Raw genomic sequence first — 21,094 nt, 5'->3', positions numbered from 1 at the left:
AAACAAGGAATGTTTCAGAAAATTTTGATTTTGAGTTTGTGATAAAAATTCAAATTTTCCTATTTTGGGCTTCATAAATATCTATGAATCTGTAAATTAATTTTTCTTTCTTTCTAAAAGTTTAATTTTCAACCATAAATGGAATAGTTCAATTTTCAGTTCAAAATTTAATTAAAAAAAAAAATTAGCAACAAATAGTTAAATTTTCAAACAAAAAGCTCATTTTTCTACCAAAAATATCATTATAAAATTATCAGTAACGACAATTTTTTGGAAACAAAAAAACAACAGATTTTCAACAAAAAAAATTAATTTTCCACCAAAATAAAATAAATCTTCGATTAAATACGCTTGGATTTTCAACAAATCTTCAACAAAAAAATATAAAGTTTGAACCAAAAATTAAATTGTTGAATTTTTAGTTTAAAAAATTAATTTTTAATCAAACAAATTAATTTTCAACAAAATACATGTATTTTCAACTAAATAAGTGGATTTTTAACAAAATACATTGATTTATAACTAAAAAAGATAACTCTTGGATCAAGTAGTTGAACTTTGAAACAAATCAGATAAATTTTCATCCCGAAAATATTAAACTTGAACCAACAACTGTAGTTAAATTTTCAACCAAATAATTGAATCTTCAAGTGAAAAAATACAATTTTTTTTAACAGATCAATTTTCAACCAATAATGATCAATTTTCCACAACAAAAAGATTAATTTCCAATCCAAAAGAACAAATTTTCTATCGGAAATGTTAATTTTTTTTAAAGTTAAATATTCGACCAAAAAAGATGACTTTTTAAGCAACTAGTTTAATTTTTGACCAAAAATGAAATAGTTACATTTTTAGTTACAAAAATTAATTTTTAACAAAAAGGCTTATTTTTAACAAAGGAGTTCAACTTTCAACCAAATTGTTCTATTTAAAAAAAAACGATTATTTATCGGAAAATCTTGAAAATTCAATGGTTTTTTATTCAAAATTCTTTCAGATTCATCATTGTAATTAACAATTTATCTTCTTGGCAAAATATTAAGCCATTTTGTTGGAAATTTTTTTTTTGTTGGTGAAAATTATTTTTTTGTTATTGATCCATCAATTAAAAAAATTGATTGTATCTTTGTTAAAAATTCGACTTTTTGGTTGGGAATTTGTGTATTTTGTTACGAAATTTATCTTTATTTGTAGAAAATTAATCTTTTTGTTCAATAATATAGCTTTTTCGTTAAAGATTCATTTCTTTGGTTGAAAATGTAACTATTTTGTTAAAAATAGTCTTTTTTTAAATTAAAAATACATATAATTTGTTCAAAATTGATCTTTTTGAGTAGAAAATTCATCAGCTCTGAAAATTAATTTTTTATTTTTCGAAAAGTGTTTCTACAGATTTTAGAAAACTTTTGGTTTCTAGAGTGGAGAAAAATTTCGAAAACTTGCCGCTACAATTTGAAGAGTGAAATTTGAAAATGAAAAATAAAGTAGTTGAAAAAGCTATTTATTACAATTTTTAACTTTGCTATTACTAAAGAAACTGAAAAAATGTAACTATTTAGTTACATTTACAGTTAAACATTTTTTAGTTAAAAAAATAAACTAAAGTTACAGTAACTAAATAAAAGAAACTATAGTTACTATTCCCATCCCGGATTAAGACTATTAAGAGTAAACTAGAATCTATAACGATAAATTAACGGCATTATTTTCAGTTTTATCCTGACGTTAGAGCGCAGTTCTTGCTTGCGCTTTCTGAAACTAAAAAAAGTCCTCAGTCAAGTTGTTAATTCTCATCTCTCGTATTTTTTTAATAGTTTCATAGGTTAGGTAACATCTTAACAGCCCGGTGGAGTAAACCGCGAGTAATATATTTTTGCCATTTTTTTTGTTTACCCTGTTTACCCTTCAGTTTATTTGTTCGATTATCTGCATGTATGTTTTGTCACCAAGTGTCGCAATCAGATTTGACAGAAAGATTAAAAATTCTATATGTGCTGAGAAAGCCTGCACTTTGATCTTCAACCATATTTACTCCGAGAAGTGACAGCTAAAAAGCTCTTCGTAACAGCAAGTCTTACTAAAGTGCTCAATTTTAGGAATTTCTTAGAATTTTGTTGAAAAAATGGCACTTTCCAAGCCCAGGGATATTATTTTCGAACTAGTTGGTGCCTATTTTAACAGACTTTATACAAGTCCTGTGAGAACGAAAGCGGTTACAAGGTTAGTTTTTCCTTTATACGTGTAATATATACATATTTATGATATTTATATTGAAGTGTTCACTAAAGTGGTCAACAAAAAGTTCGATTTTTTTTGCGGTAATAACTCATTTTGTGGGGATCTCAAAAAGAAGGTTTGCATGATAAGCAGATTCTTCTTCGATGGGTAAATAACATTGGAACACAAAATAAAATTTTCGAATCAGGTTCATTTGTTTATGTTGTTTTTAAGGTTATATAAATATAACTTCCCTAAGATTCTTGAGAAAATTCAAAAAGATTTTTAACTTTTCAGATATGTTAAATCAAAGTTTTTAACTAAAAAGTTATTCTTCAAAAAATAAACCATTCCAAAGATGACAAATCTTCTACAAAATGGTTGAATCCTCAATCAAAGGAGATTAATTTTCGACTAGTTGTTTTTTTTTTATCAAAAGAGATTAAATATTTGCAAGAACAGACGAATTTTTCTGAAAAAATAGTTCTGTTTTTTAACCCGAAAATATGACTTTTCAACAAAAATGTTCATTTTCAACCAATTAGTCAAATTTTTAACCAAATACATGAATTTTCGACCAAGACGATTAATTCTCTACCAAAAATACAAATTTTCAACTAACATGATATCCAAAAATTTGAGGATTTTGATATTTCAATCTAAAGAGATGTTAATCTTAACTGAAAAACAGTTGAATGTGTTTAAAAAAACGAAATTTCAACAATAATTTTAACTTAAATCTAAACAGGGAATTTTTTTAATGAAGAAACAAGCAGAAGAGATGCATTTTCAAAAAATTGTTGAATTATCAACTAAAACGATGAATCTTTTACTAGAAAAGTTAAATTTGAAGTTACACAAAGTTGATTTTTCAACCAAACAAAATGCATTTTCATCAAAATAGTTACATTTTCAACCAGAAATGAATTTTCAACTAAAATCATAAATAATTTTATAAAGGAATCATACCTTCAACCAAGAAGTGAAATTTTCAACCAAAAGATTTAATTTTTTGTGCAAAAAATTAATTTTCCACCATAAAAGATGAATCTTCCTCAAAATACTTGGATTTTCAACTAAAAAGAGACATTTTGAACCAAATAGTTGAAATTTAAACCAAAAAAGGTCAAGTTTTAACAAAAAATTATGAATTGATATTTCAACCAAAAATTATTTCAATTATGAATTAAAAGCGGTTGAATTAAAACAAAAAAGATTACTTTTTAACCAAATAATTGAATTTTCAATTAAAAAGGATAAATTTTCAAGAAAAAATGTAATAGTTAAATTTTAAATAAAAAATTTATGTTTATCAAAAAAAATTTTTTTCAAAAAATAATTAGATTTACAACTGAGGATGAATTTTCTACTAAAATTTTTTAATTTTCAACCAAAAAATTAATTTTTATCCAAAGAGTTTAATTTTTAACCAAGGAGTTAAATTTTCAACCAAAAAGATTCATTTTCTACCAAAAAAATATGAAACTTAAAAAAAAAATCACATAGAGTTTCTACTTAAAAAGATAAATTTTCAACTCAATAGTTTAATCTTCAACTAAAAAATATAAGTTTTAAACCAAAAATTGAATAGCTGAATTTCTAATTTAATACATTAATTTTCAACAAGAAACATTAATTTTAAACAAATTATTTATATTGTCAACCAAAAAAAGGCCTACCAAGTATTTGAATTTGCAAACAAATAGTTGAATTTAAAAAAAAAGATAGATTAATTTTCAATAAAACATATAATAATTGATAATTCAATCGAAAAGATTTTTCAAGTTCATAATTTTAAAAGAAAAATAATTTTTAATACAAAATAACGAATTCATTTTTCAAGTTTCTGTGTTTATTTTCTTTCAAGTAATTTAAGTAGCATAATAAGTTTTTTGAAAATTTCAAATGTGTCGAAAAAGTAATCTAGAAAATTTCTAAGATGCGGATGATAAATTTTTGAACATTTTATTAATCTCCCGTAATAGCTTTTGAAAGTTTTTGAATTATTTTGTAACGTTTTAAAATATTTTTAAATCTTCTCAAAATTAAATTTTCAAAATAAATAATCATTTAAAATGTTTCCAGGAATCATGAGAAAATATTGTTATCATCTTGAAATCTTTCCAGATTTAAAAAAAAACTTAAATTTTTTTTCAAAATCTACATTTTGTTATAAATTTTAATTATCTTTTTAAGTTATTCAAATTTTGCCTAATTTTTTTAAAAATTAAACAAAAGTGCCTTAAAATCTTCCATATTCTTTTTTTACGATCTTCGCAATCTTCTGGAATGTTTTGAAATATTTTCTTTAAAAAAAATATTTATAAGTAAAAAACTGTGATCATGTTTTCCCAGAAATCTTAAGAACATTTTTTTATTCTCTTGAAACCTTTCAAAATTCTTAAAAAGCTTCTAATTTTTTTTATCGAAATCTTTAAAAATCCACATTTTGTTGTGAATCCGTTAAAATATTTAAAAATTGTTTGTATCTGAAAAATTGTATTTTAAAATCTTCTAAATTCTTTCCTAAAATTTTAGGAAATATTTTTAAATCTGTTAAATATGAAATATTTTCTTAAAATCAATTTTTCAACATAAAAAAATCAATTAAAATTTTTCCTGGAATCGTCAATCAATATTTTCAAAAATCTAAATTTTATTTACAATTTTTTCTAAACGTTTAAAAGGTTTACTTGACTTTGAGCCTTTTCAAAGTATTTAAAACTTTGAAATATCTTTTGAAATAATTTAAAGTTTTCCTAAACATCTTTTAATTCCTGTAAAAATGATTAAAATTGTTATAAATTTTTCCAGATAATTTTTCAATATTTTTCAGATTAAATTTTTGATATCTGACAAAACAAATTTTTGTGCAAACAAAAATTGTAAAAAATTCATGGCTGTATTTTATTCTTTTAAAAATGTATTTTTATTTAAAAAAATGTAAAGTTATTAGGTATGAAATTCATTACATAAAATTTATAAGAACTTTAGACCTTTTTAATAAAAAAAAACACAGCTAAAAGAATAAAAGAGTCAAAATTTATGATAGTTTTTGATCTTTAAAGTTATTAGGCCTGAAATTCATTACATTAAATTTATAACTACAAATTCAATGTGACTGATTATTATCCTACACTTTCGGAAAAGACGAATAATAAAAATTCATGAAATATGTAGAATATGAGAATGAATTTATATTTTCGTTTAATATTTTTATTAATTAAACATTTATTTATTTAAAAGCATAAAACCTTTTTAATTTATATTAAATCCGAAAGTTTTTAAATTGAAAATAGATTATAAATAAAGTGGTTATTTTTAAACAGATTTAAAATTATTTGCATCCAATTAATTTATAATTATTAATGTTTTCAGTTGTGTTTTTGCCACACTAGGAAATCTAATTTCCCAAAAATTATCTGGCGCCAAATATTTGAACCAAGACAGTTTAGTTGCATTCGCTCTATTCGGGTAAATATATATTATATTTAATTATTTAAAATGAAAAATGAAATTTATAAAACTATAAATAATGCTTTGTTAATCAATATTTGTTTAGACTTCTGATCGGTGGTCCAGTGCCACATTATTTTTATATGTACGCCCAGCGGTATTTGAAACATCCCATGGGGCTTTTGCTGGTTGAAAGATTGTTGTACACACCAGGATTTTTAGCTCTAGCACTTTATATGCTTGCGCGATTTGAGGTAGAATTACTTTTCTGTAAAGTGTTCTTATCGATTATGTATATTTTTAAATCGCATGACCATACCACTCGACCCCTTTAGATTTTAATTTCAAAGTCTTATTATTTTTTCGTTACAAATTTTTTTTTTATAAATCTGCCTTGAGTATTTTTTCAAATTTTCATTATTTAAAAATGTAACTTTCAAACCTTTCACAATTTTTTAGATGGACAAATTCTCAGCGTTTCAATCTCAATTCGTTAGGTTCAATATAGAATATTTATTATAAGTTTAATTATTTGTTTAGTTTGCTGAATATCAAAACATTCTCACGTTTTTTTTCTTGAAAATTAAAAATTAACAGTATTATTTACATTCATAGGATTATTTGTTAAACTTTATAAAAATTAAAAATCCGAGCCTTTCAGTGATTATAAGATTCTCAAACCAAATTTTTTAAAGATCATGTATACATTTGAATAATAGCGAAATAGTTTTTTATGTATATGGAAAGGGGGTCAGGTGTCAGAGTCATGCGCTTAAAAATATTATGAGCCTTATCTAATATTGATAAGAGCAACAAGTGAAACAAAATTATTTTCTAGGGGAAATCGCACGAAGCATCACGTGACCAGTTGAAAAAACTTTACTGGCCAACACTCACAGCCAATCTGAAATATCTCACGCTTTTGCAGTATATCAACATACGATTCGTACCACCTGTGGTAATTTGCATTAGCTTTTTTTACACGAGGATCATTCTTTTTAAAAAGAATTTTTCGTATTTTACTTTTATTTGATGTATTTCGATATTTAAAAAATTTTAATCAATCTTTAAATCCAGGGTGTCTACTCAAATGCTGGGGAAAAAGTCCCTAGCAATTCCAAGTTTCGATTAAATATTTCAAGTTCTTTCCAGGTATAATTTTTCATATAACGGAGCAATTACAAAATTTGCAATTTTTTTAAACAATCGACGTGGAATATGTATACAGTTTTGCGAATTTATTATAATTGTTTTTTTTTTCAGTTTCTAGGATTCAATAATTATACTCAATTTAGAAAGCTTTGACAACTTATATTACAAGATTTTCTTAAATATAATGCTACCATCCATTAATTAAGTAATTAAATAATACTAAAAAATTAATTAATAATTAATATTATTATATTCAATTTAAACCGTTTCAAATTCCTAACTTTTGATGCAAGATAGATGCATTTTCAACCATGGAGATTAATTTTCTATCAAATAATAGAATTTTGAACTAAAAAAAGATAGTTTTCAACTAAAAATAGAAAAGTTGAATTTTCAGTTTACAAAATTAACTTTCCACAAATGAAAACAAATTTTCAATCAAAGTGATTAAGGTTCAACTAACATGATGAATATTTAAATGGAATAGATATTTTTAGAAATAAATGTTTAAGAAAATAGTTTAACTTTCGACCAAGATGTTTTATTTCTATCCAAAAAGATCATTTTTCAACTAAAATGATGGAATATTCAATTAGAATAGTTAAATTTTCAGTTAGAAAAAAATAATTTTGAATACAACAATAATGAAAGAAATGGGTTCATTTCAAAACCAAGTGATGAATTTTCAAATACAATGATGAATCTTCAACTGGAGTAGTTGAATTTTAAATTAAAAAGAATAATTATCAACAAAAACATCGATTTTTAACGAATTGTCGACTTAAAAAGATAATTTTTTAACCGAAAATTGAATATTAACATTTTTATTTTTGAAAATATCGATTAAGCAAAGCGATGAATTTTTAACTAAAATTATGCAACATTTAACTGGAATAGTCACATTTTAAGATTGAAAAAATTATTAATTTTTAATAAAAAAGAATCATTTCTAAAAAAAATTAATTTGCATGTAAAAAAGATAATTTTTCAACCAAGTATTAAATAGTGAAATTTTTAGTAAAGAAACTAATGATCAACTAAGCTATGCACTTTTAACAAAAATGGTGGAATATTCAAGTAGAATAGTACCATTTTCAGATTGAAAAAATAATTCATTTTTTACCACAAAAAAATTATTTTTACCCACAGAAAAAACGAATTTCAAACAAAAATTTGAATTTTTTACTAAAAAGAGGCATTTTCAATGAAAAATGGGATACTTAAATTTTCAAAATAAAAATTAAATTTCAACCAAACTGATTAATTTTTAACTATAATTATGAATCTTCAACTGGCATAGTTGAATTTTAAACCAAGAAGATAGATTTTCTACTAAAATGATGAATCCTTAACTGGAATTCCTGAATTTTCGAAAAAAATACATGAATTTTAAAATTAAGAAGATAAATTGTCAACCCAAAATTGAATATTCATATTTTCAGTTTAAAAAATTAAGTTTTAATGAAAGTAGTGAATTTTTAATTAAAATCATGAATCTTCAACGTGAGCAGTTGAACTTTAAGTAAAAAAGATGAATTCTCAATGAAAGGACTAAAAAAATTTAATTTTTCAACAAAATATTAAATAGTCAAGTTTTAAGTAAAACAAAATAATCATCAAGCAAAACGATGCTTTTTTTACTAAAATATAAGGGAATATTCTACTGGAATAGTAATATGTTCATATTAAAAATTAAATAATTTAAAAAAATTGTTCAAAATCAAAGAAAAAACGATTTTTAAAACTAATAGTTCAAATTTTTAACTAAAAAATAGCTATTTTCATTCGAAAATGGGATACTTGAATATTCAATTTAAAAAGCAATATTCAACTAAACTTATGAATTTTTAACTAAAATGATGAATCTTCGACTGGCATAGTTGAATTATAAACCAAAAAGATGGAGTTTCGATTAAAATGATAAATCCTTAACTGGAATAGTTGAATTTTCAACAACAACAAAATTAGTTTTCAACACAGAAATTTATTTCTACCAAAAAGACGGGTTTTCAACAAAATGCATGAATTTTAAACTAAAAAAGATAAATATTCAACCAAAAATTGAAAAGGGAAATTTTCAATAAAAAAATTCATGTTTGATGAAAGAGATTAATTTTCTACCAAAATAATGGAATATTTAATTGAAATACATTTTCAGTTAGAAAGGATAATTATTTTTATTACAAAAAAAAAACTAATTACAAAAGGTATATTTGTATTTTAACCCAAAAAGATGAATTTTCCATAAAAATATTAATTTTTACAAAAAAAAAAAGGATGAATTTTTGATGAAATACATGAATTGCCAACTAGATATTTGGATTTTTAATTAAAAACGATCCATTTTGTATCAGAAATACAATAGGTAAATTTTCAGTTAAAAAATTATTTAAAAAAAGATAATTTTCAACAAAATAGTTAAATACAGTAATGTAAAGCTACTTCTACAAATGAAAAATTATTTTTATTCAATTTTATATTACAATTAGATAGGATAGACATCCTGAAATCATATATTGGAAATCACAATTAAAAAAACTCACAATTATTTTTATTAAATATTAGAATTTATATTTATATAATATGATTAAAGTTTTCACATTTGAACGCTTTTATATTACGGTTAACAATTTGAATATTCAAATTTTCTATTACCTTTAATTTCAGAAACAAGCGCTTGTAATTTATTTTGATCTAAATTGATTGTTTATTTATTAATTTAGTGCACTGTTAAATATGAACATTACCAATTTTCTTTGAAATTTTAATCATAAACAAATGTCTATAGTCGCATCATAAATTTTAATTAATTATTGACCCAAACTAATTAAATTTTTTCTTTTCAGCTACGTGTTTTGTTCGTGAACATGGTTGGTTTATTCTGGTCTGTTTACTTAGCCAATCAACGTGCGAAACTCGCCAAAGATAAATCTGCTAGGAACTAGTATATTTATTTCCTATCAGCAGACTGACTCTTTTTTTGTTATAGAAAGGTGAATTTTACCTTTTGGAATTATGTTATCAAACAAATGGGGGTGGTTCGTTATATAAAACTAAAACTATATTACGTTAATGGATAGAAACTATGTTATAGTGAAGTGTAAATTACAAAAAATTATATATTTTCTACTTACGTTCTTCATCTACAAAGAAATCCAGTAGGTAATTTTTGGAATCAAAAATTAAGATCAAATTGCTGGAATTATTGCATTTTTTACAGTCATTTAATATTAGAGATTTGATAAACTTTTATTCTACTTAAAAATAAAAAGAAGCTTACACTGCGATAAAAATATAAAGTGATGTATAAATCATCTTAAGTCTGTACATTCCAATGTAAATTGTTTATAAATATAATAGAAAGTATTTTCAGCACGCTTAGCTAATTTATTTCGAATTTGAAAACAATTTTTTCAGCGTTTACTTCAAAATTGGAATTTCAAGTTCCACTTTAGAAATTTGACAATAAGTTTAAACTAAGTAAATTGAAGCTTTCGCATTAATTAAACATTTTAAATTAAATATATAGAAATGTATTGCATTTTCAACCAAAAGATGCGAATTTTTAACCCAAAGATGAATTTTTAATAAAAGCGTTTACAACCAAATGGTGAATTTTCAAACAGAAAAGATTAAAGAAACTTTGAAGAGCTCAATTTCCTAGCAAAAGAAACAATTTTTTTTGAAAAGATAGTTGAAACATCAACCTGAAAAGTGGAATTGAAAAAAAAACATGTTTAAACGAAGAAAGATGAACTTGCACCAAAATATTTAAATTCAGAAATAATAATTATCTAGAAAACACACACCTATTTTAGAAGACTGATTTTCATCAAAAAAGCAATTTTTTACCCCAAAAAAGATGACTCACCATAAAAAATGAGTTTTGAATCCACAAGGAAGCATTTTCTTTCCAAAAAGTTGAATGTTCAACAAGATAGTTGCATTATTTTTGCACAAATGACGACTTAAACAAAATAATTGATTCTTCAATCAACTCGTCGAATTGATAAATAAAAGAGATTAAACCTTAACAAAAATAGTTGCATTTACAATCAAATGGTTGAATTTTCAAGCCAAAAATACCAATTTTTTAGAAGGCAGTTGAATTATCAGCTTGAAAAGTCAAATTTTAAATAAATACATCATTTTCAACTCAAGATGAATTCTTTATTTTTTAACCAAAAAATATTACTTTTTTACCATAAAAGAGGAATTTTCAATCAAAAATAATGAAATTAAATTTGAGATCCAGAAAGACGATTTATTACAAAAATAGTTGAATTTTAGGACAAAAAAATGAGAAAATGGGAAGTTTCTACAAAACAAAATTATTTATTACAATTATAGTTCAATTTTTAACAAAATAATTTAATTTTCAACAAAAAATTTTATTATCAAACAAAAAAGATGAATTTTCAACCAAAGAAGATTACTTTTCTACCATAAAAGATGAAGTTTCAAAACAAAAGGATGAATTTTCTATCCGAATAGGCAAATTTTTAACCAAACAGTTGCATTTGCGATAAAAAATGATTTATTAAAAAATAATTGAATTTTAGGCCCAAAAATGAGAAAACTGGGAAGTTTCTTGAAAAAAAAGATTTATTACAAATATAGTTCAATTTTAAACAAAATATTTAATTCTTAACCGAAAAAGATGCATTTTAAACCAAAGAAAATTACTTTTCTGCCATAAAAAAGGAATTTTTAAACCAAAAGAATGAATTTTCTATCTAAAATGGCGTATGCTCAACCAAACCGTAGAATTTCGTATCAAAAAAGATGATTTATTAAAAAATAGTTGAATTTTAAACAAACCCATTTAATTATCAGCAAAAAGTGTATTTTTAATCAAGAAAGATACATTTTTTTACAAAAATATTACTTTTTTACCATAAAAGAGGAATTTTCGATCCAAAATGGCGAATGCTCAACCAAATCGTTAAATTTCGGACCAAAAAAGATGATTTATTCAAAAATAATTAAATTTTCAACGAAATAATTTTATTTTAACAAAAAAGTTAATTTTTAATTAAGAGAGATGAATTTTCAACCAAAAATATTACCTTTCTACCCTATAAAAGACGCATTTTTAATTCGAATGTTCAACCAAAAAGTTTAATTTTCGACAGAAAAATGATTTATTTCCAAAATAGTTCAATTTTCAACAAAATATTTAATTTTCAAAGAAGAAAGATGAATTTTCAAGCGAAAAAGATTTGTTTTTTCTACCATAAAAGAGGATTTTTCAAAACAAAAGGATGAATTTTCTATCCAAAATGGCAAAATGCTCAACCAAACCAACAATATTACTTTTCTACCATAAAAGATGAATTTGTTATCCAAATAGGCGAATGTGCAACCAAACAGTTAAATTTTCAAATGAAAAATCTGGTTCATTCAAAAATAGTTCAAATTTCAACAAAATGAATACATTTTTCAAAAAAGCGTTAATTTTTAACCAAGAAAGATGAATCTTCAAACATAGAATATTACTTTTCTACCATAAAAGAAAATTTTTCAATTGAAAGTTTAACCAGACAGTTAAATTTCTAACCAAGAATAGTTGAATTTTAGGGGAAAAAATGGAAAGTTTCTTGAAAACAGGGAGAAAAAGAGGAATTCTTTTTTTAAAAAAGAGGGGAATGAGTGTGAATACTGTAATAAAATTTGAAATTAATGGATTTTAAACATAATTTTCTCAATGACAATGGTATATTTTTTTCTCGTTTTATATTTCAATTTAAAAACTTCCATTGTAATTAAAATTGAAACTAAGTATAGCGAACTTCTGATAAAAACGGAAAAGAATCGATTAGTGGCATTTTTTTTCAAAAAGTCGGATTTTATAAAAAAAAATGTCGCAAAAGCCGAGTCCTGTAATAAAAAAATCTTCCTAGTTACTCAAATTTTTTGGAAAGGAAAACTAAGTTGACAATTATTTCTGTAAGCAGTCGATATAATCACACAACAACAATACAGAGTATATATTACAGATTTAACGACAACATTTTGTTTTTAAATTATTGTTATAATTATCCGGATCGAATTAGACAAAGGGTTTCGTCGATTGCCAGTGACTAAAACTGGGTTGAAAACTATAAGAATCTCTGATTTTAATCATTAAAATAAAAAACTTTCCAATGGATAATTATTTCATGAATAAAAACAAAAATTATCTTTATGACATGACGCAGATTTTGAGGAATGGAAAGGTGAACATTCAGTCGTTAGGTCAGAACTATTTGTTAAATAATGCTACATAGTTTTTTTCCAGGTTTTTAAAATCTATTCTAAATATATCTTTTTCTTCGTATGCTGTCGGACCTTTGGATCAAGAAATAAATATCAGTGACTAGAGTTTTTAGACATCGAACCAATCATGACTCCAATTTCTGTGAAATTGAGCTACGATTTCCACATTATAAAATCCTCTTTTTTTTTCTTGATAAATTTTAATTCACAGAAATATTTTTATCAGTTCGATGTCTTTGAGTATTGCGAGTGATCTTTGATCTTGCGAGGAATATATTACTTTATATGTATAAATAAAAAATAAATAAAAAAGAATTTGTAAATAAATAAGTTAAATAAAAGTCTTTCGTAGGAAAAAGAAAAATTGCGCTAGAGTTCCTTCGTATAAATATTAAATACTTATGTACACATGGAATGTGTGAATAACATTGCACTAAATAATATCGAATCACAATAATCTCAGACATTGATCGATTTGAAGGAAATCTGCATTGTCTAATTTTCTAATGTTTGTATAACAAACATAGTACAGTTAAATTGTTAAATCATCCTAAATATACAGACTAGAGTGAAATCAGTTTTTGGAAATGAAAATCTAGAAGATGAGGAGTGCTAGTGGCATTTAAAAAGCCAGTAGCAACTAAGGGGCTATCCATAAATTACGTACTGGAAACTTCTTTACAGTGGATAATCAATAAATCAAAATGCTAATGTATGTAACATAATTAATTTAATGTAATGAATATTTAAAACACTATACGTGATAATAAATTGAAACTATTAGTTTTCATTTATGTGTGCTCTTAATTAATAATGATTCATTTTAGGTTGTATTATCCACTGTAGAGAGCTTTAAGGGGGGGAGGGGACTCGAGAAAGTTTTACGATGTCAGTATAGTTACATTCGAATTTTGATTTTTTTTTATAATTCTGTGAAATAATGTACATAAAAACAAGGCATTTTTACAATTTTTGGTTCTTTGTTCAATACAAATTGCCTTCAATTATGATTTTTTCATTTTGAAGCTGTTTTTAGTTTAACGAATAAAATTATGTTGAAGAAACGGTTTTTTAATTTAAAACAAATATGTTTCTGAGTGATTCTCAAATTCAGAATTTTTATGGGGTTTCCTTTTCCGACATTGATCAATTTTAAAAGATATTTACAATTGAAAATTCGACAACTTGTTTAATTTTAAATTTTTATATTTAAAAATCATGAAATTATGAAAAAAATGGGTTTTCATTTGAAGATTTTGAAGATCAAAAGCCAAGTGTTTTCTATTCTGAATTTTCCAAATTGAAGACATTTTAGATGTAAATAATTAGAATATCAAATTTTTTTTATTTTTAATCTTAAAACTTTCATTATTTTTAATTGTAAATTTTAAAAATCATATTTCAATTTTCAAGATTTATAATTGAGTTCTACAGTTTTGCAGAGTTAGGATTAAAAATTCTTGAATTTTAAAATATTAGAATTGAAAATTATTCAATTTTCAAGATTTATATTTTAAAAGTATCAAATTTTTATTGCTTTTTTATTAGTTGAACATTGAGGATTTACAATTGAAAAATTAATTTGGAATGTTATAAACTGATGTAATTTTGAACGTTTTTAGAAATTTTTTTTCTTTAAGATTTGTAAATGATTGTTCAATTTTAACCCTCAAACGGTACACTCCAACCCAGCAAACGTAAACAGCACACTGGTGCGAATTGGGAATTAATTATTTAATGTATTGAACATATTCGCTGCAGCTGTGTTTGCGTAAATGCCAACAAAATGAAAAAACTTCGGGTGCGAATTCGCATCAGTGTACGGTTTGAGGGTTAAAGATGTATAAACCATAATTCTGAAATTTGGATGATTTCCAAGATGAAAAATTAAGAGTTTTGAATTCTAAATTAAACAATTGCAAATGTATAAAATAAAACTCTTAAATTTGGATGATTTTCAGGATCAAAATTTTAGAGTTTGTAATTCTAAATTGAAAATTTGCAAATGATTATTGTCTAAATACATCATAATTGTAGAATTTTTCATTTAAAACCTTAAAGTTTGCACCGATTTTAATTTTCAAAATGAAAAACTTCAATTTTAGGATTTTTAACTTATATTGCGATATGAAAATATAAAGTTCTTGACAAGACTTTTTTATATTTAATTTGTTTGATAGAAAATCATGCAGTTTGAAATGATTTATTTAAACAGTTAAATTTTTCGAAGATTAAACATTGAAAATTATTCGAATTTGAAGATTTAAAATTGACATTGATTCAATTGTATAGATTTGCAATTAAAAATTCTTCAAATGCGAATAGTAAAAATGAAAGAGTTACTTTGAGGAAGGGAGAGGCAAAATGGGGGGAAATTGGTTTATGTAATTCATGGATGGCCCCTAATTTGTGAGCTTCGTGGTTAGACACCAGATTCATTAATTAATTATTTACTTATAATTATTCTTGATTATCTAACGGAATATCTTTGTCTTTTCTTATATTCATTTTTATCCACCAATAAAAAAATCTCTTCAAATTGATATTTTTATCCTAGCCACACCCAGGAACTAATTTTTTCGCTATACAATCTCTTTTTGGGACTTTCAATTATCATATAAATTCGTGTAAAATTTATATATAAGTAAAATAGTTCTGAGTACGAAAGTAGTGTTTGTCTTTGCACTACTTGTCGCTAATTTAAAAAAAATGGAATACTGAAAATAAAAGGGTTTAGATTAAAGAATACTGAAGAGAGAAAATAATAATTTCGTCTAGGTCTACCTACATCACATGAGAATTTTCGTTAGGATTGAGAGATACGTCAACTTGAGTTTTTAAACAGCTCAAGAACAAAAATGGAAGTGGGACCATTTTTTGTAGATGTTTTTGTATGTTTGAACTTGTTTAAGCTGTTTTTTTTTCTTTAGCGAAGGTAAGATGGACTACGACTTGGAGAACGACTCGATCTTAGACTTGGACTAGACCAATCACTGTGTCTGCTGCTCTCGGAACTGCTCGGCGATGATGGAGGTGATGGAGTCGGCCGATGATAAGGAATCGGTCTTTTTCTAGCACTGAAATTAAAGCTTGTAAATTTTCAGGTGAAATGTTAGTCATCGATCAAAGGAACAGAGTTTACGATTTTTGGCGTTTAGGATTTAACCCTTAAAAATGGTCGTGCGGTCTCACAGGTCGCACCATGCTACTAATATGTTGATCCCTTTCCTCACTAGTTTAAAAAATTATTAATAATCAAAGTTCATAAAATTGATTAATTTATTACTTATTTTAATGTCCCAAAATATACTTGTATAAGTTAGATAACAACAAATTCTTTACTTATTTAATTAGATATAAATATATAAAATAGTCCTCAATTAAAAGTTAAATAAATCAGGTTCCACTATTTTTTTTTTTATGATTACACAGAAAAAAAGATAATACAAAGTCGAAAAAAGTTATCAAATAACACATAAAATTTAATTAGTAAGAAATTACTTATCGGAAGTTTTTTTATTGTACTAGAGAAACCATGGAAAATCAAATTCAATCATTTTAGATGATTATGATGACTATTCGATTTGGAAGATTTTTTTTTTAATTAAATATTTTTAAACTTCGATTTTTTTTTTTGGATTTTCGATAAAAATTTTTTTAAATTTTATACTTAACAACAAAATTAATTTTTTTCTTAACTTTTCAGGACTACCATTCTTTTAAAATTATTTTTATATTCATTTTATATCTGTGCTCAAAGTAATTTCCAGAGGGTGAAAATAATTTTTAAAAAATTTTTATTACATAATAAATAAAATTAATAAAGGAAAGTTATTCCGATTAATTGAAAAGCTGTATGGGAATTGTTAACACATTTTTATAAACAAATTCCCGGTTTTGATTTGTTCAACGAACAGGCTTCATTTTTTACGGAGTCCACTAAAAATCTCTATGCGTTGATTATTCGCTACGATACATTTAAAATTTATAAGAATTAATAATTATTCAAACGATTTTCAAAAACAAATTCAGAGTTAAGCTATTTTAAAAAAAGAGGGTCTATTTTCGCTATGATACTTTGCAAATTTACCAGAATTATTAATGATTTGAACAATTATCGTAAACAATTTACGAGTTTGACATTCTTAATCGATTTCGTAAACTAAAATTACTCTAACTCTAATTTATTTATGAATATTGTTAAACTAATTAGTAATTGTTGCCAAGTTCAAAAATAGCTAAAATTTGAATTTTATTATGAAAAATGTTTAAATAAATAATAATTTTAATAAATTTGTAAAGTATCATAGCCAAGAATCATCGGAAAGTCATTATTAGTTAATTTCTGAAAAAAATTAGCCTACTCGTTGAAAAATACCCAAACTCTGAATTTTTTTGTGAAAATTGTTTAAATAATTAATAATAATTGTGAATTTTCAAACTATCATATAGAAAAGTCGTCGGAAAAACATTCTTAGTTGATTCTGTAAGACATTGAGCATACCTTTCAAAGAATAGCCAAATTCTGAACTTGTTTATGAAATTTTTTTTTAGAATTAACAATTCTTGTAAATTGGCAAAGTATCATAGCAAGGAGTCATCAGGAAGATATTCTTAGTTGATTCCGTACAAAAATTAGCCAATTCCTAGATAAATATTCAATATCTGAATTTATTTATCAAAATCGTTTAATTAATTGCCAAATAGCATCTATTTTCATGTAAACGTAATGAAAAATTAATTTTTCTCACATTTTATATACAAATACATATAATGTTTTTTAACCATTTTTTTAATTAATCCTCAACCAATGGAAATTATTTATAGATAGCTTTAGTACAGATATGAAACTTTGTTTGATGAATCTGAAAATCTTTTGAAAAATAATACTTCAAATTTGTTGAATAAAAAATGAAACCAATTTTTTTATCAAGAATCCAAACACTTAAGACTTTTCAACATTTGAAAATTTTTGTTTGAAGAAACGACTACCATAGAATAAATAGTGTAGGCGAAAAATTGATTTATCCATGTTACAAAACTAATTTATAATTTTTTACGAAATTCCCTGTTCTAAAGTAAAAATTATAATTCTTTATGCGATTTTCTTTTACATTTCACGTATATAATTCTTCTAGAAAATTGCGTATACGAAGTAGCAATTAAATTAATTTCCAGATTTCCTGTTCCATGTATAAAATTGGGACAGGAATTTTTTAATTCCCTTCTTCTAAATCAGAATTAAAATGCTCTTGCAAAATTCCCTGTTTTAAGTCAAATTCTAATTATTTATGGAAATTCCTAGTTCTTTATTAAATTCTATAGTTAACTCTGAATTTCAAATGAATTAAAAAAATTTGATCGAACACTTATGAGGTTATTCAATTTATTCAAAATAATTGAGAATATAAGAACTCAAATAATGCAAAAGAATTCAAAATTCTTTATTTGAATTTAACATATCTACAGGGGAATTCAATATAATTGAAAAAAAATTTTAAACAAAAGAATTAAAGCTAGTTCGAAGAAAAAATACCAAACCGAAAGTGGAAGCTGATTAAAATAAAACTTTCAATTTCTTAAAATTGTTGAAGTTTTCCAATACCTAATACCTCCACTGAATAGTGAAGAATTCTCTGCTCCTTTGAATCGATTTGGTATTTGAAGTTATTCATACAAGCAACATTGTTATAGGTCTTGAGAAGATTAGTAAATTTAAAGTATCGAAAATTTTAATAACATTAAATTTAACAGGGCGGCCGTTTTAATGGAGAAAAAATTTCCGGTCATTAGCAGTATCGAAATTTTTTTTACGGAGCCCGAAATAAAAATTTCAAACTATTAAGGCGATACTTTTTTCATTTGAAGTAATCAAAACTAAAATGCAAGTTAAATCACTCAAAGTGCTTTCGAATTTTTAACTTTTAAAATTGAAGCTTAAAAACGTTTTAATTCCGAAATTTTCCATTCAAACACTCAACAATTTACTCAAAAATAAATTTTTATTAATTTTTATCATTTGAAAATTTCAAATATTACTGGTTAAGAAATATAAATTCAAGCTATTATATTCAGTGCTCTAAAGTCTAAATTCAAGAATAAACCAATTAATTTGTAAATGTTAAAAAATACACCATTTTAAGAAATTTTAAGTTAGAAACATTAAAAATTGAATGATTAAAATGTGTTCAACTGTTGAAACTGGAAACTTTTTAAATTGAAAGTTTAACTGTTTTAACCTTGAATCGTTTTTATATAAAAAGATTTAAGGCTTTCTATTCCAAATAATTCTATTTCAAATTATTTAGTTTTCTATACTTAATTTATAATTTATCATTTTAAAATGAACAGTTATGTATTGCTAAATATTACAACATTTTTATTTTTTCAAATTAAAAAATTTCAAATTGAATGGGTTTAAAATTACTTTAGACTATAACCATTTGAATAAGATTAGATATAGAATAAAGTATTTTTTGGCTCAATTGTTAAATTGTTAATACTCGAACTACAGTTCCATTTTAAAAGTCATTCATTAATTTACATTTAAAGTTCATCAGCTTAAAATTTCAAACTCTTTTATATTGAACTATTTAAGTCTTCAAATCTGCATTTTAAAATTTTCCAATTTAAAAACAAAAATACTATAAACTATTGCACAGTTACGAATTGTAAACTGAATGATTTCATGATTGAAAATGTTGACAATTTGAAATTCAAATTTAAAAAAACTTGAAAATTTCAAACAATTAATTTTTTTGTATATAAATCTTTAGTCTCGAATATATAATTTATAATTGTTTATTTTCAAATGAACTGTCAAATAATGCAAAATATAACAGAATTGCTTGTTTAAAAAAATTTTTAAATCCCAAAATTTAATTGATTAAAAGTGGAATATTTTATACTAAAACAATATTCGAATAGGATTTGAAATTTAATAAAAGCATTCGATTAAATAAATTATTGTTCCGTTTTTAATACTTGGACTACAGTTCAATTGTCAAAATAATTGATTAACTTATAATTGCAGTTCATAAGCTTAAAACCTTTTTTTTAAGCAAATTTTAATATCAATTGCTTTTAACTTTAGACTATTGAAGTCTTTAAATCTGCATTTTAGAATTCTTCAACTTGAAAATGTAAGCTTGAAAATGAATATTTAATTTATAATTGCTTAGTTTTAAATCAACTGTCAAATATTGCAAAATATAACAAAATTGTTTGTTTTCAAAAATTAAAAAATCTCAAATTTAATTGGTTGAAAGTGAAATATTTTATGATAAAACAATATTTAAATAGTATTTGAAATTTAATAAAAACATCTTATTAAATCCATTATTGTGCAATTTTAAAAATCATTAATTAATTTATAATTACAGTTCATCAACTTAAAACGTTTGTTGTAAATAAATTTCAATATCAAGTGCTATTAAATTTTAACTATTGAAGTCATCAAAGCTTAAAAATGAAGACCTAAAATTGAAAAAAAAAAGTAAATTTAAAAGACTTTAGAATTACACTTTGTAAACTGAATGCTTTCATAATTGATAAAGCTAACAATTGAACTTCACATTAAAAAAAAAAAACTTGAAATTGAACTTGTTTTAAATTGAATTATATCATGTGATATAAAATTTGTGATATTTCAAGTGAATAAAAGAATTATCTTCTGAAAAGTAAAATTCCCGGTTGAGCGACCACCCTGATTTAATTAGTTCCAAAAGAAGGAAGTTTACAAAAACGACTAACATAAATAAAAATGTAATCTACTGATAGTAATTACGATTTGGAAAAATGTCATGCGAAGCAAATTGGGATCGACGTGCATTAAAGGAAAATAATAAATAATAAAAAGCAAATACGCAAAATAAAATGAGGTACATCACTTACCTGTGCATTTCTTAAAAAACGTAGCTGGCGTGAGTAAAAGAGGCTCACAGATTACAACACAAAGATAAAAATAATAATAATAATAATAATTATACAAATAACTAAAAAGGTTTGC

The 21,094-nt window shown here is 24.0% G+C and overlaps 1 protein-coding gene across 1 annotated transcript; it reads left to right on the top strand.

Annotated features, from left to right (window-relative positions):
- The first annotated feature begins 1,663 nt into the window (after window positions 1-1,663).
- Window positions 1,664-10,201, top strand: LOC117177944 (peroxisomal membrane protein 2). Its single transcript, XM_033369073.1, has 5 exons — window positions 1,664-2,223; window positions 5,599-5,694; window positions 5,783-5,930; window positions 6,515-6,634; window positions 9,675-10,201. The coding sequence occupies exons 1-5, from the start codon at window positions 2,126-2,128 to the stop codon at window positions 9,771-9,773; spliced, it is 561 nt and encodes a 186-aa protein (XP_033224964.1). The 5' UTR covers window positions 1,664-2,125; the 3' UTR covers window positions 9,774-10,201.
- The last annotated feature ends 10,893 nt before the right edge of the window (window positions 10,202-21,094 follow it).

This window comes from Belonocnema kinseyi, chromosome 8, assembly GCF_010883055.1.
Source record: "Belonocnema kinseyi isolate 2016_QV_RU_SX_M_011 chromosome 8, B_treatae_v1, whole genome shotgun sequence".
Classification (NCBI taxonomy): Eukaryota; Metazoa; Arthropoda; class Insecta; order Hymenoptera; family Cynipidae; genus Belonocnema; species Belonocnema kinseyi.
Note: the sequence above shows the minus strand (reverse complement) of the source record. Positions and strands in the feature narration are given on the sequence as shown.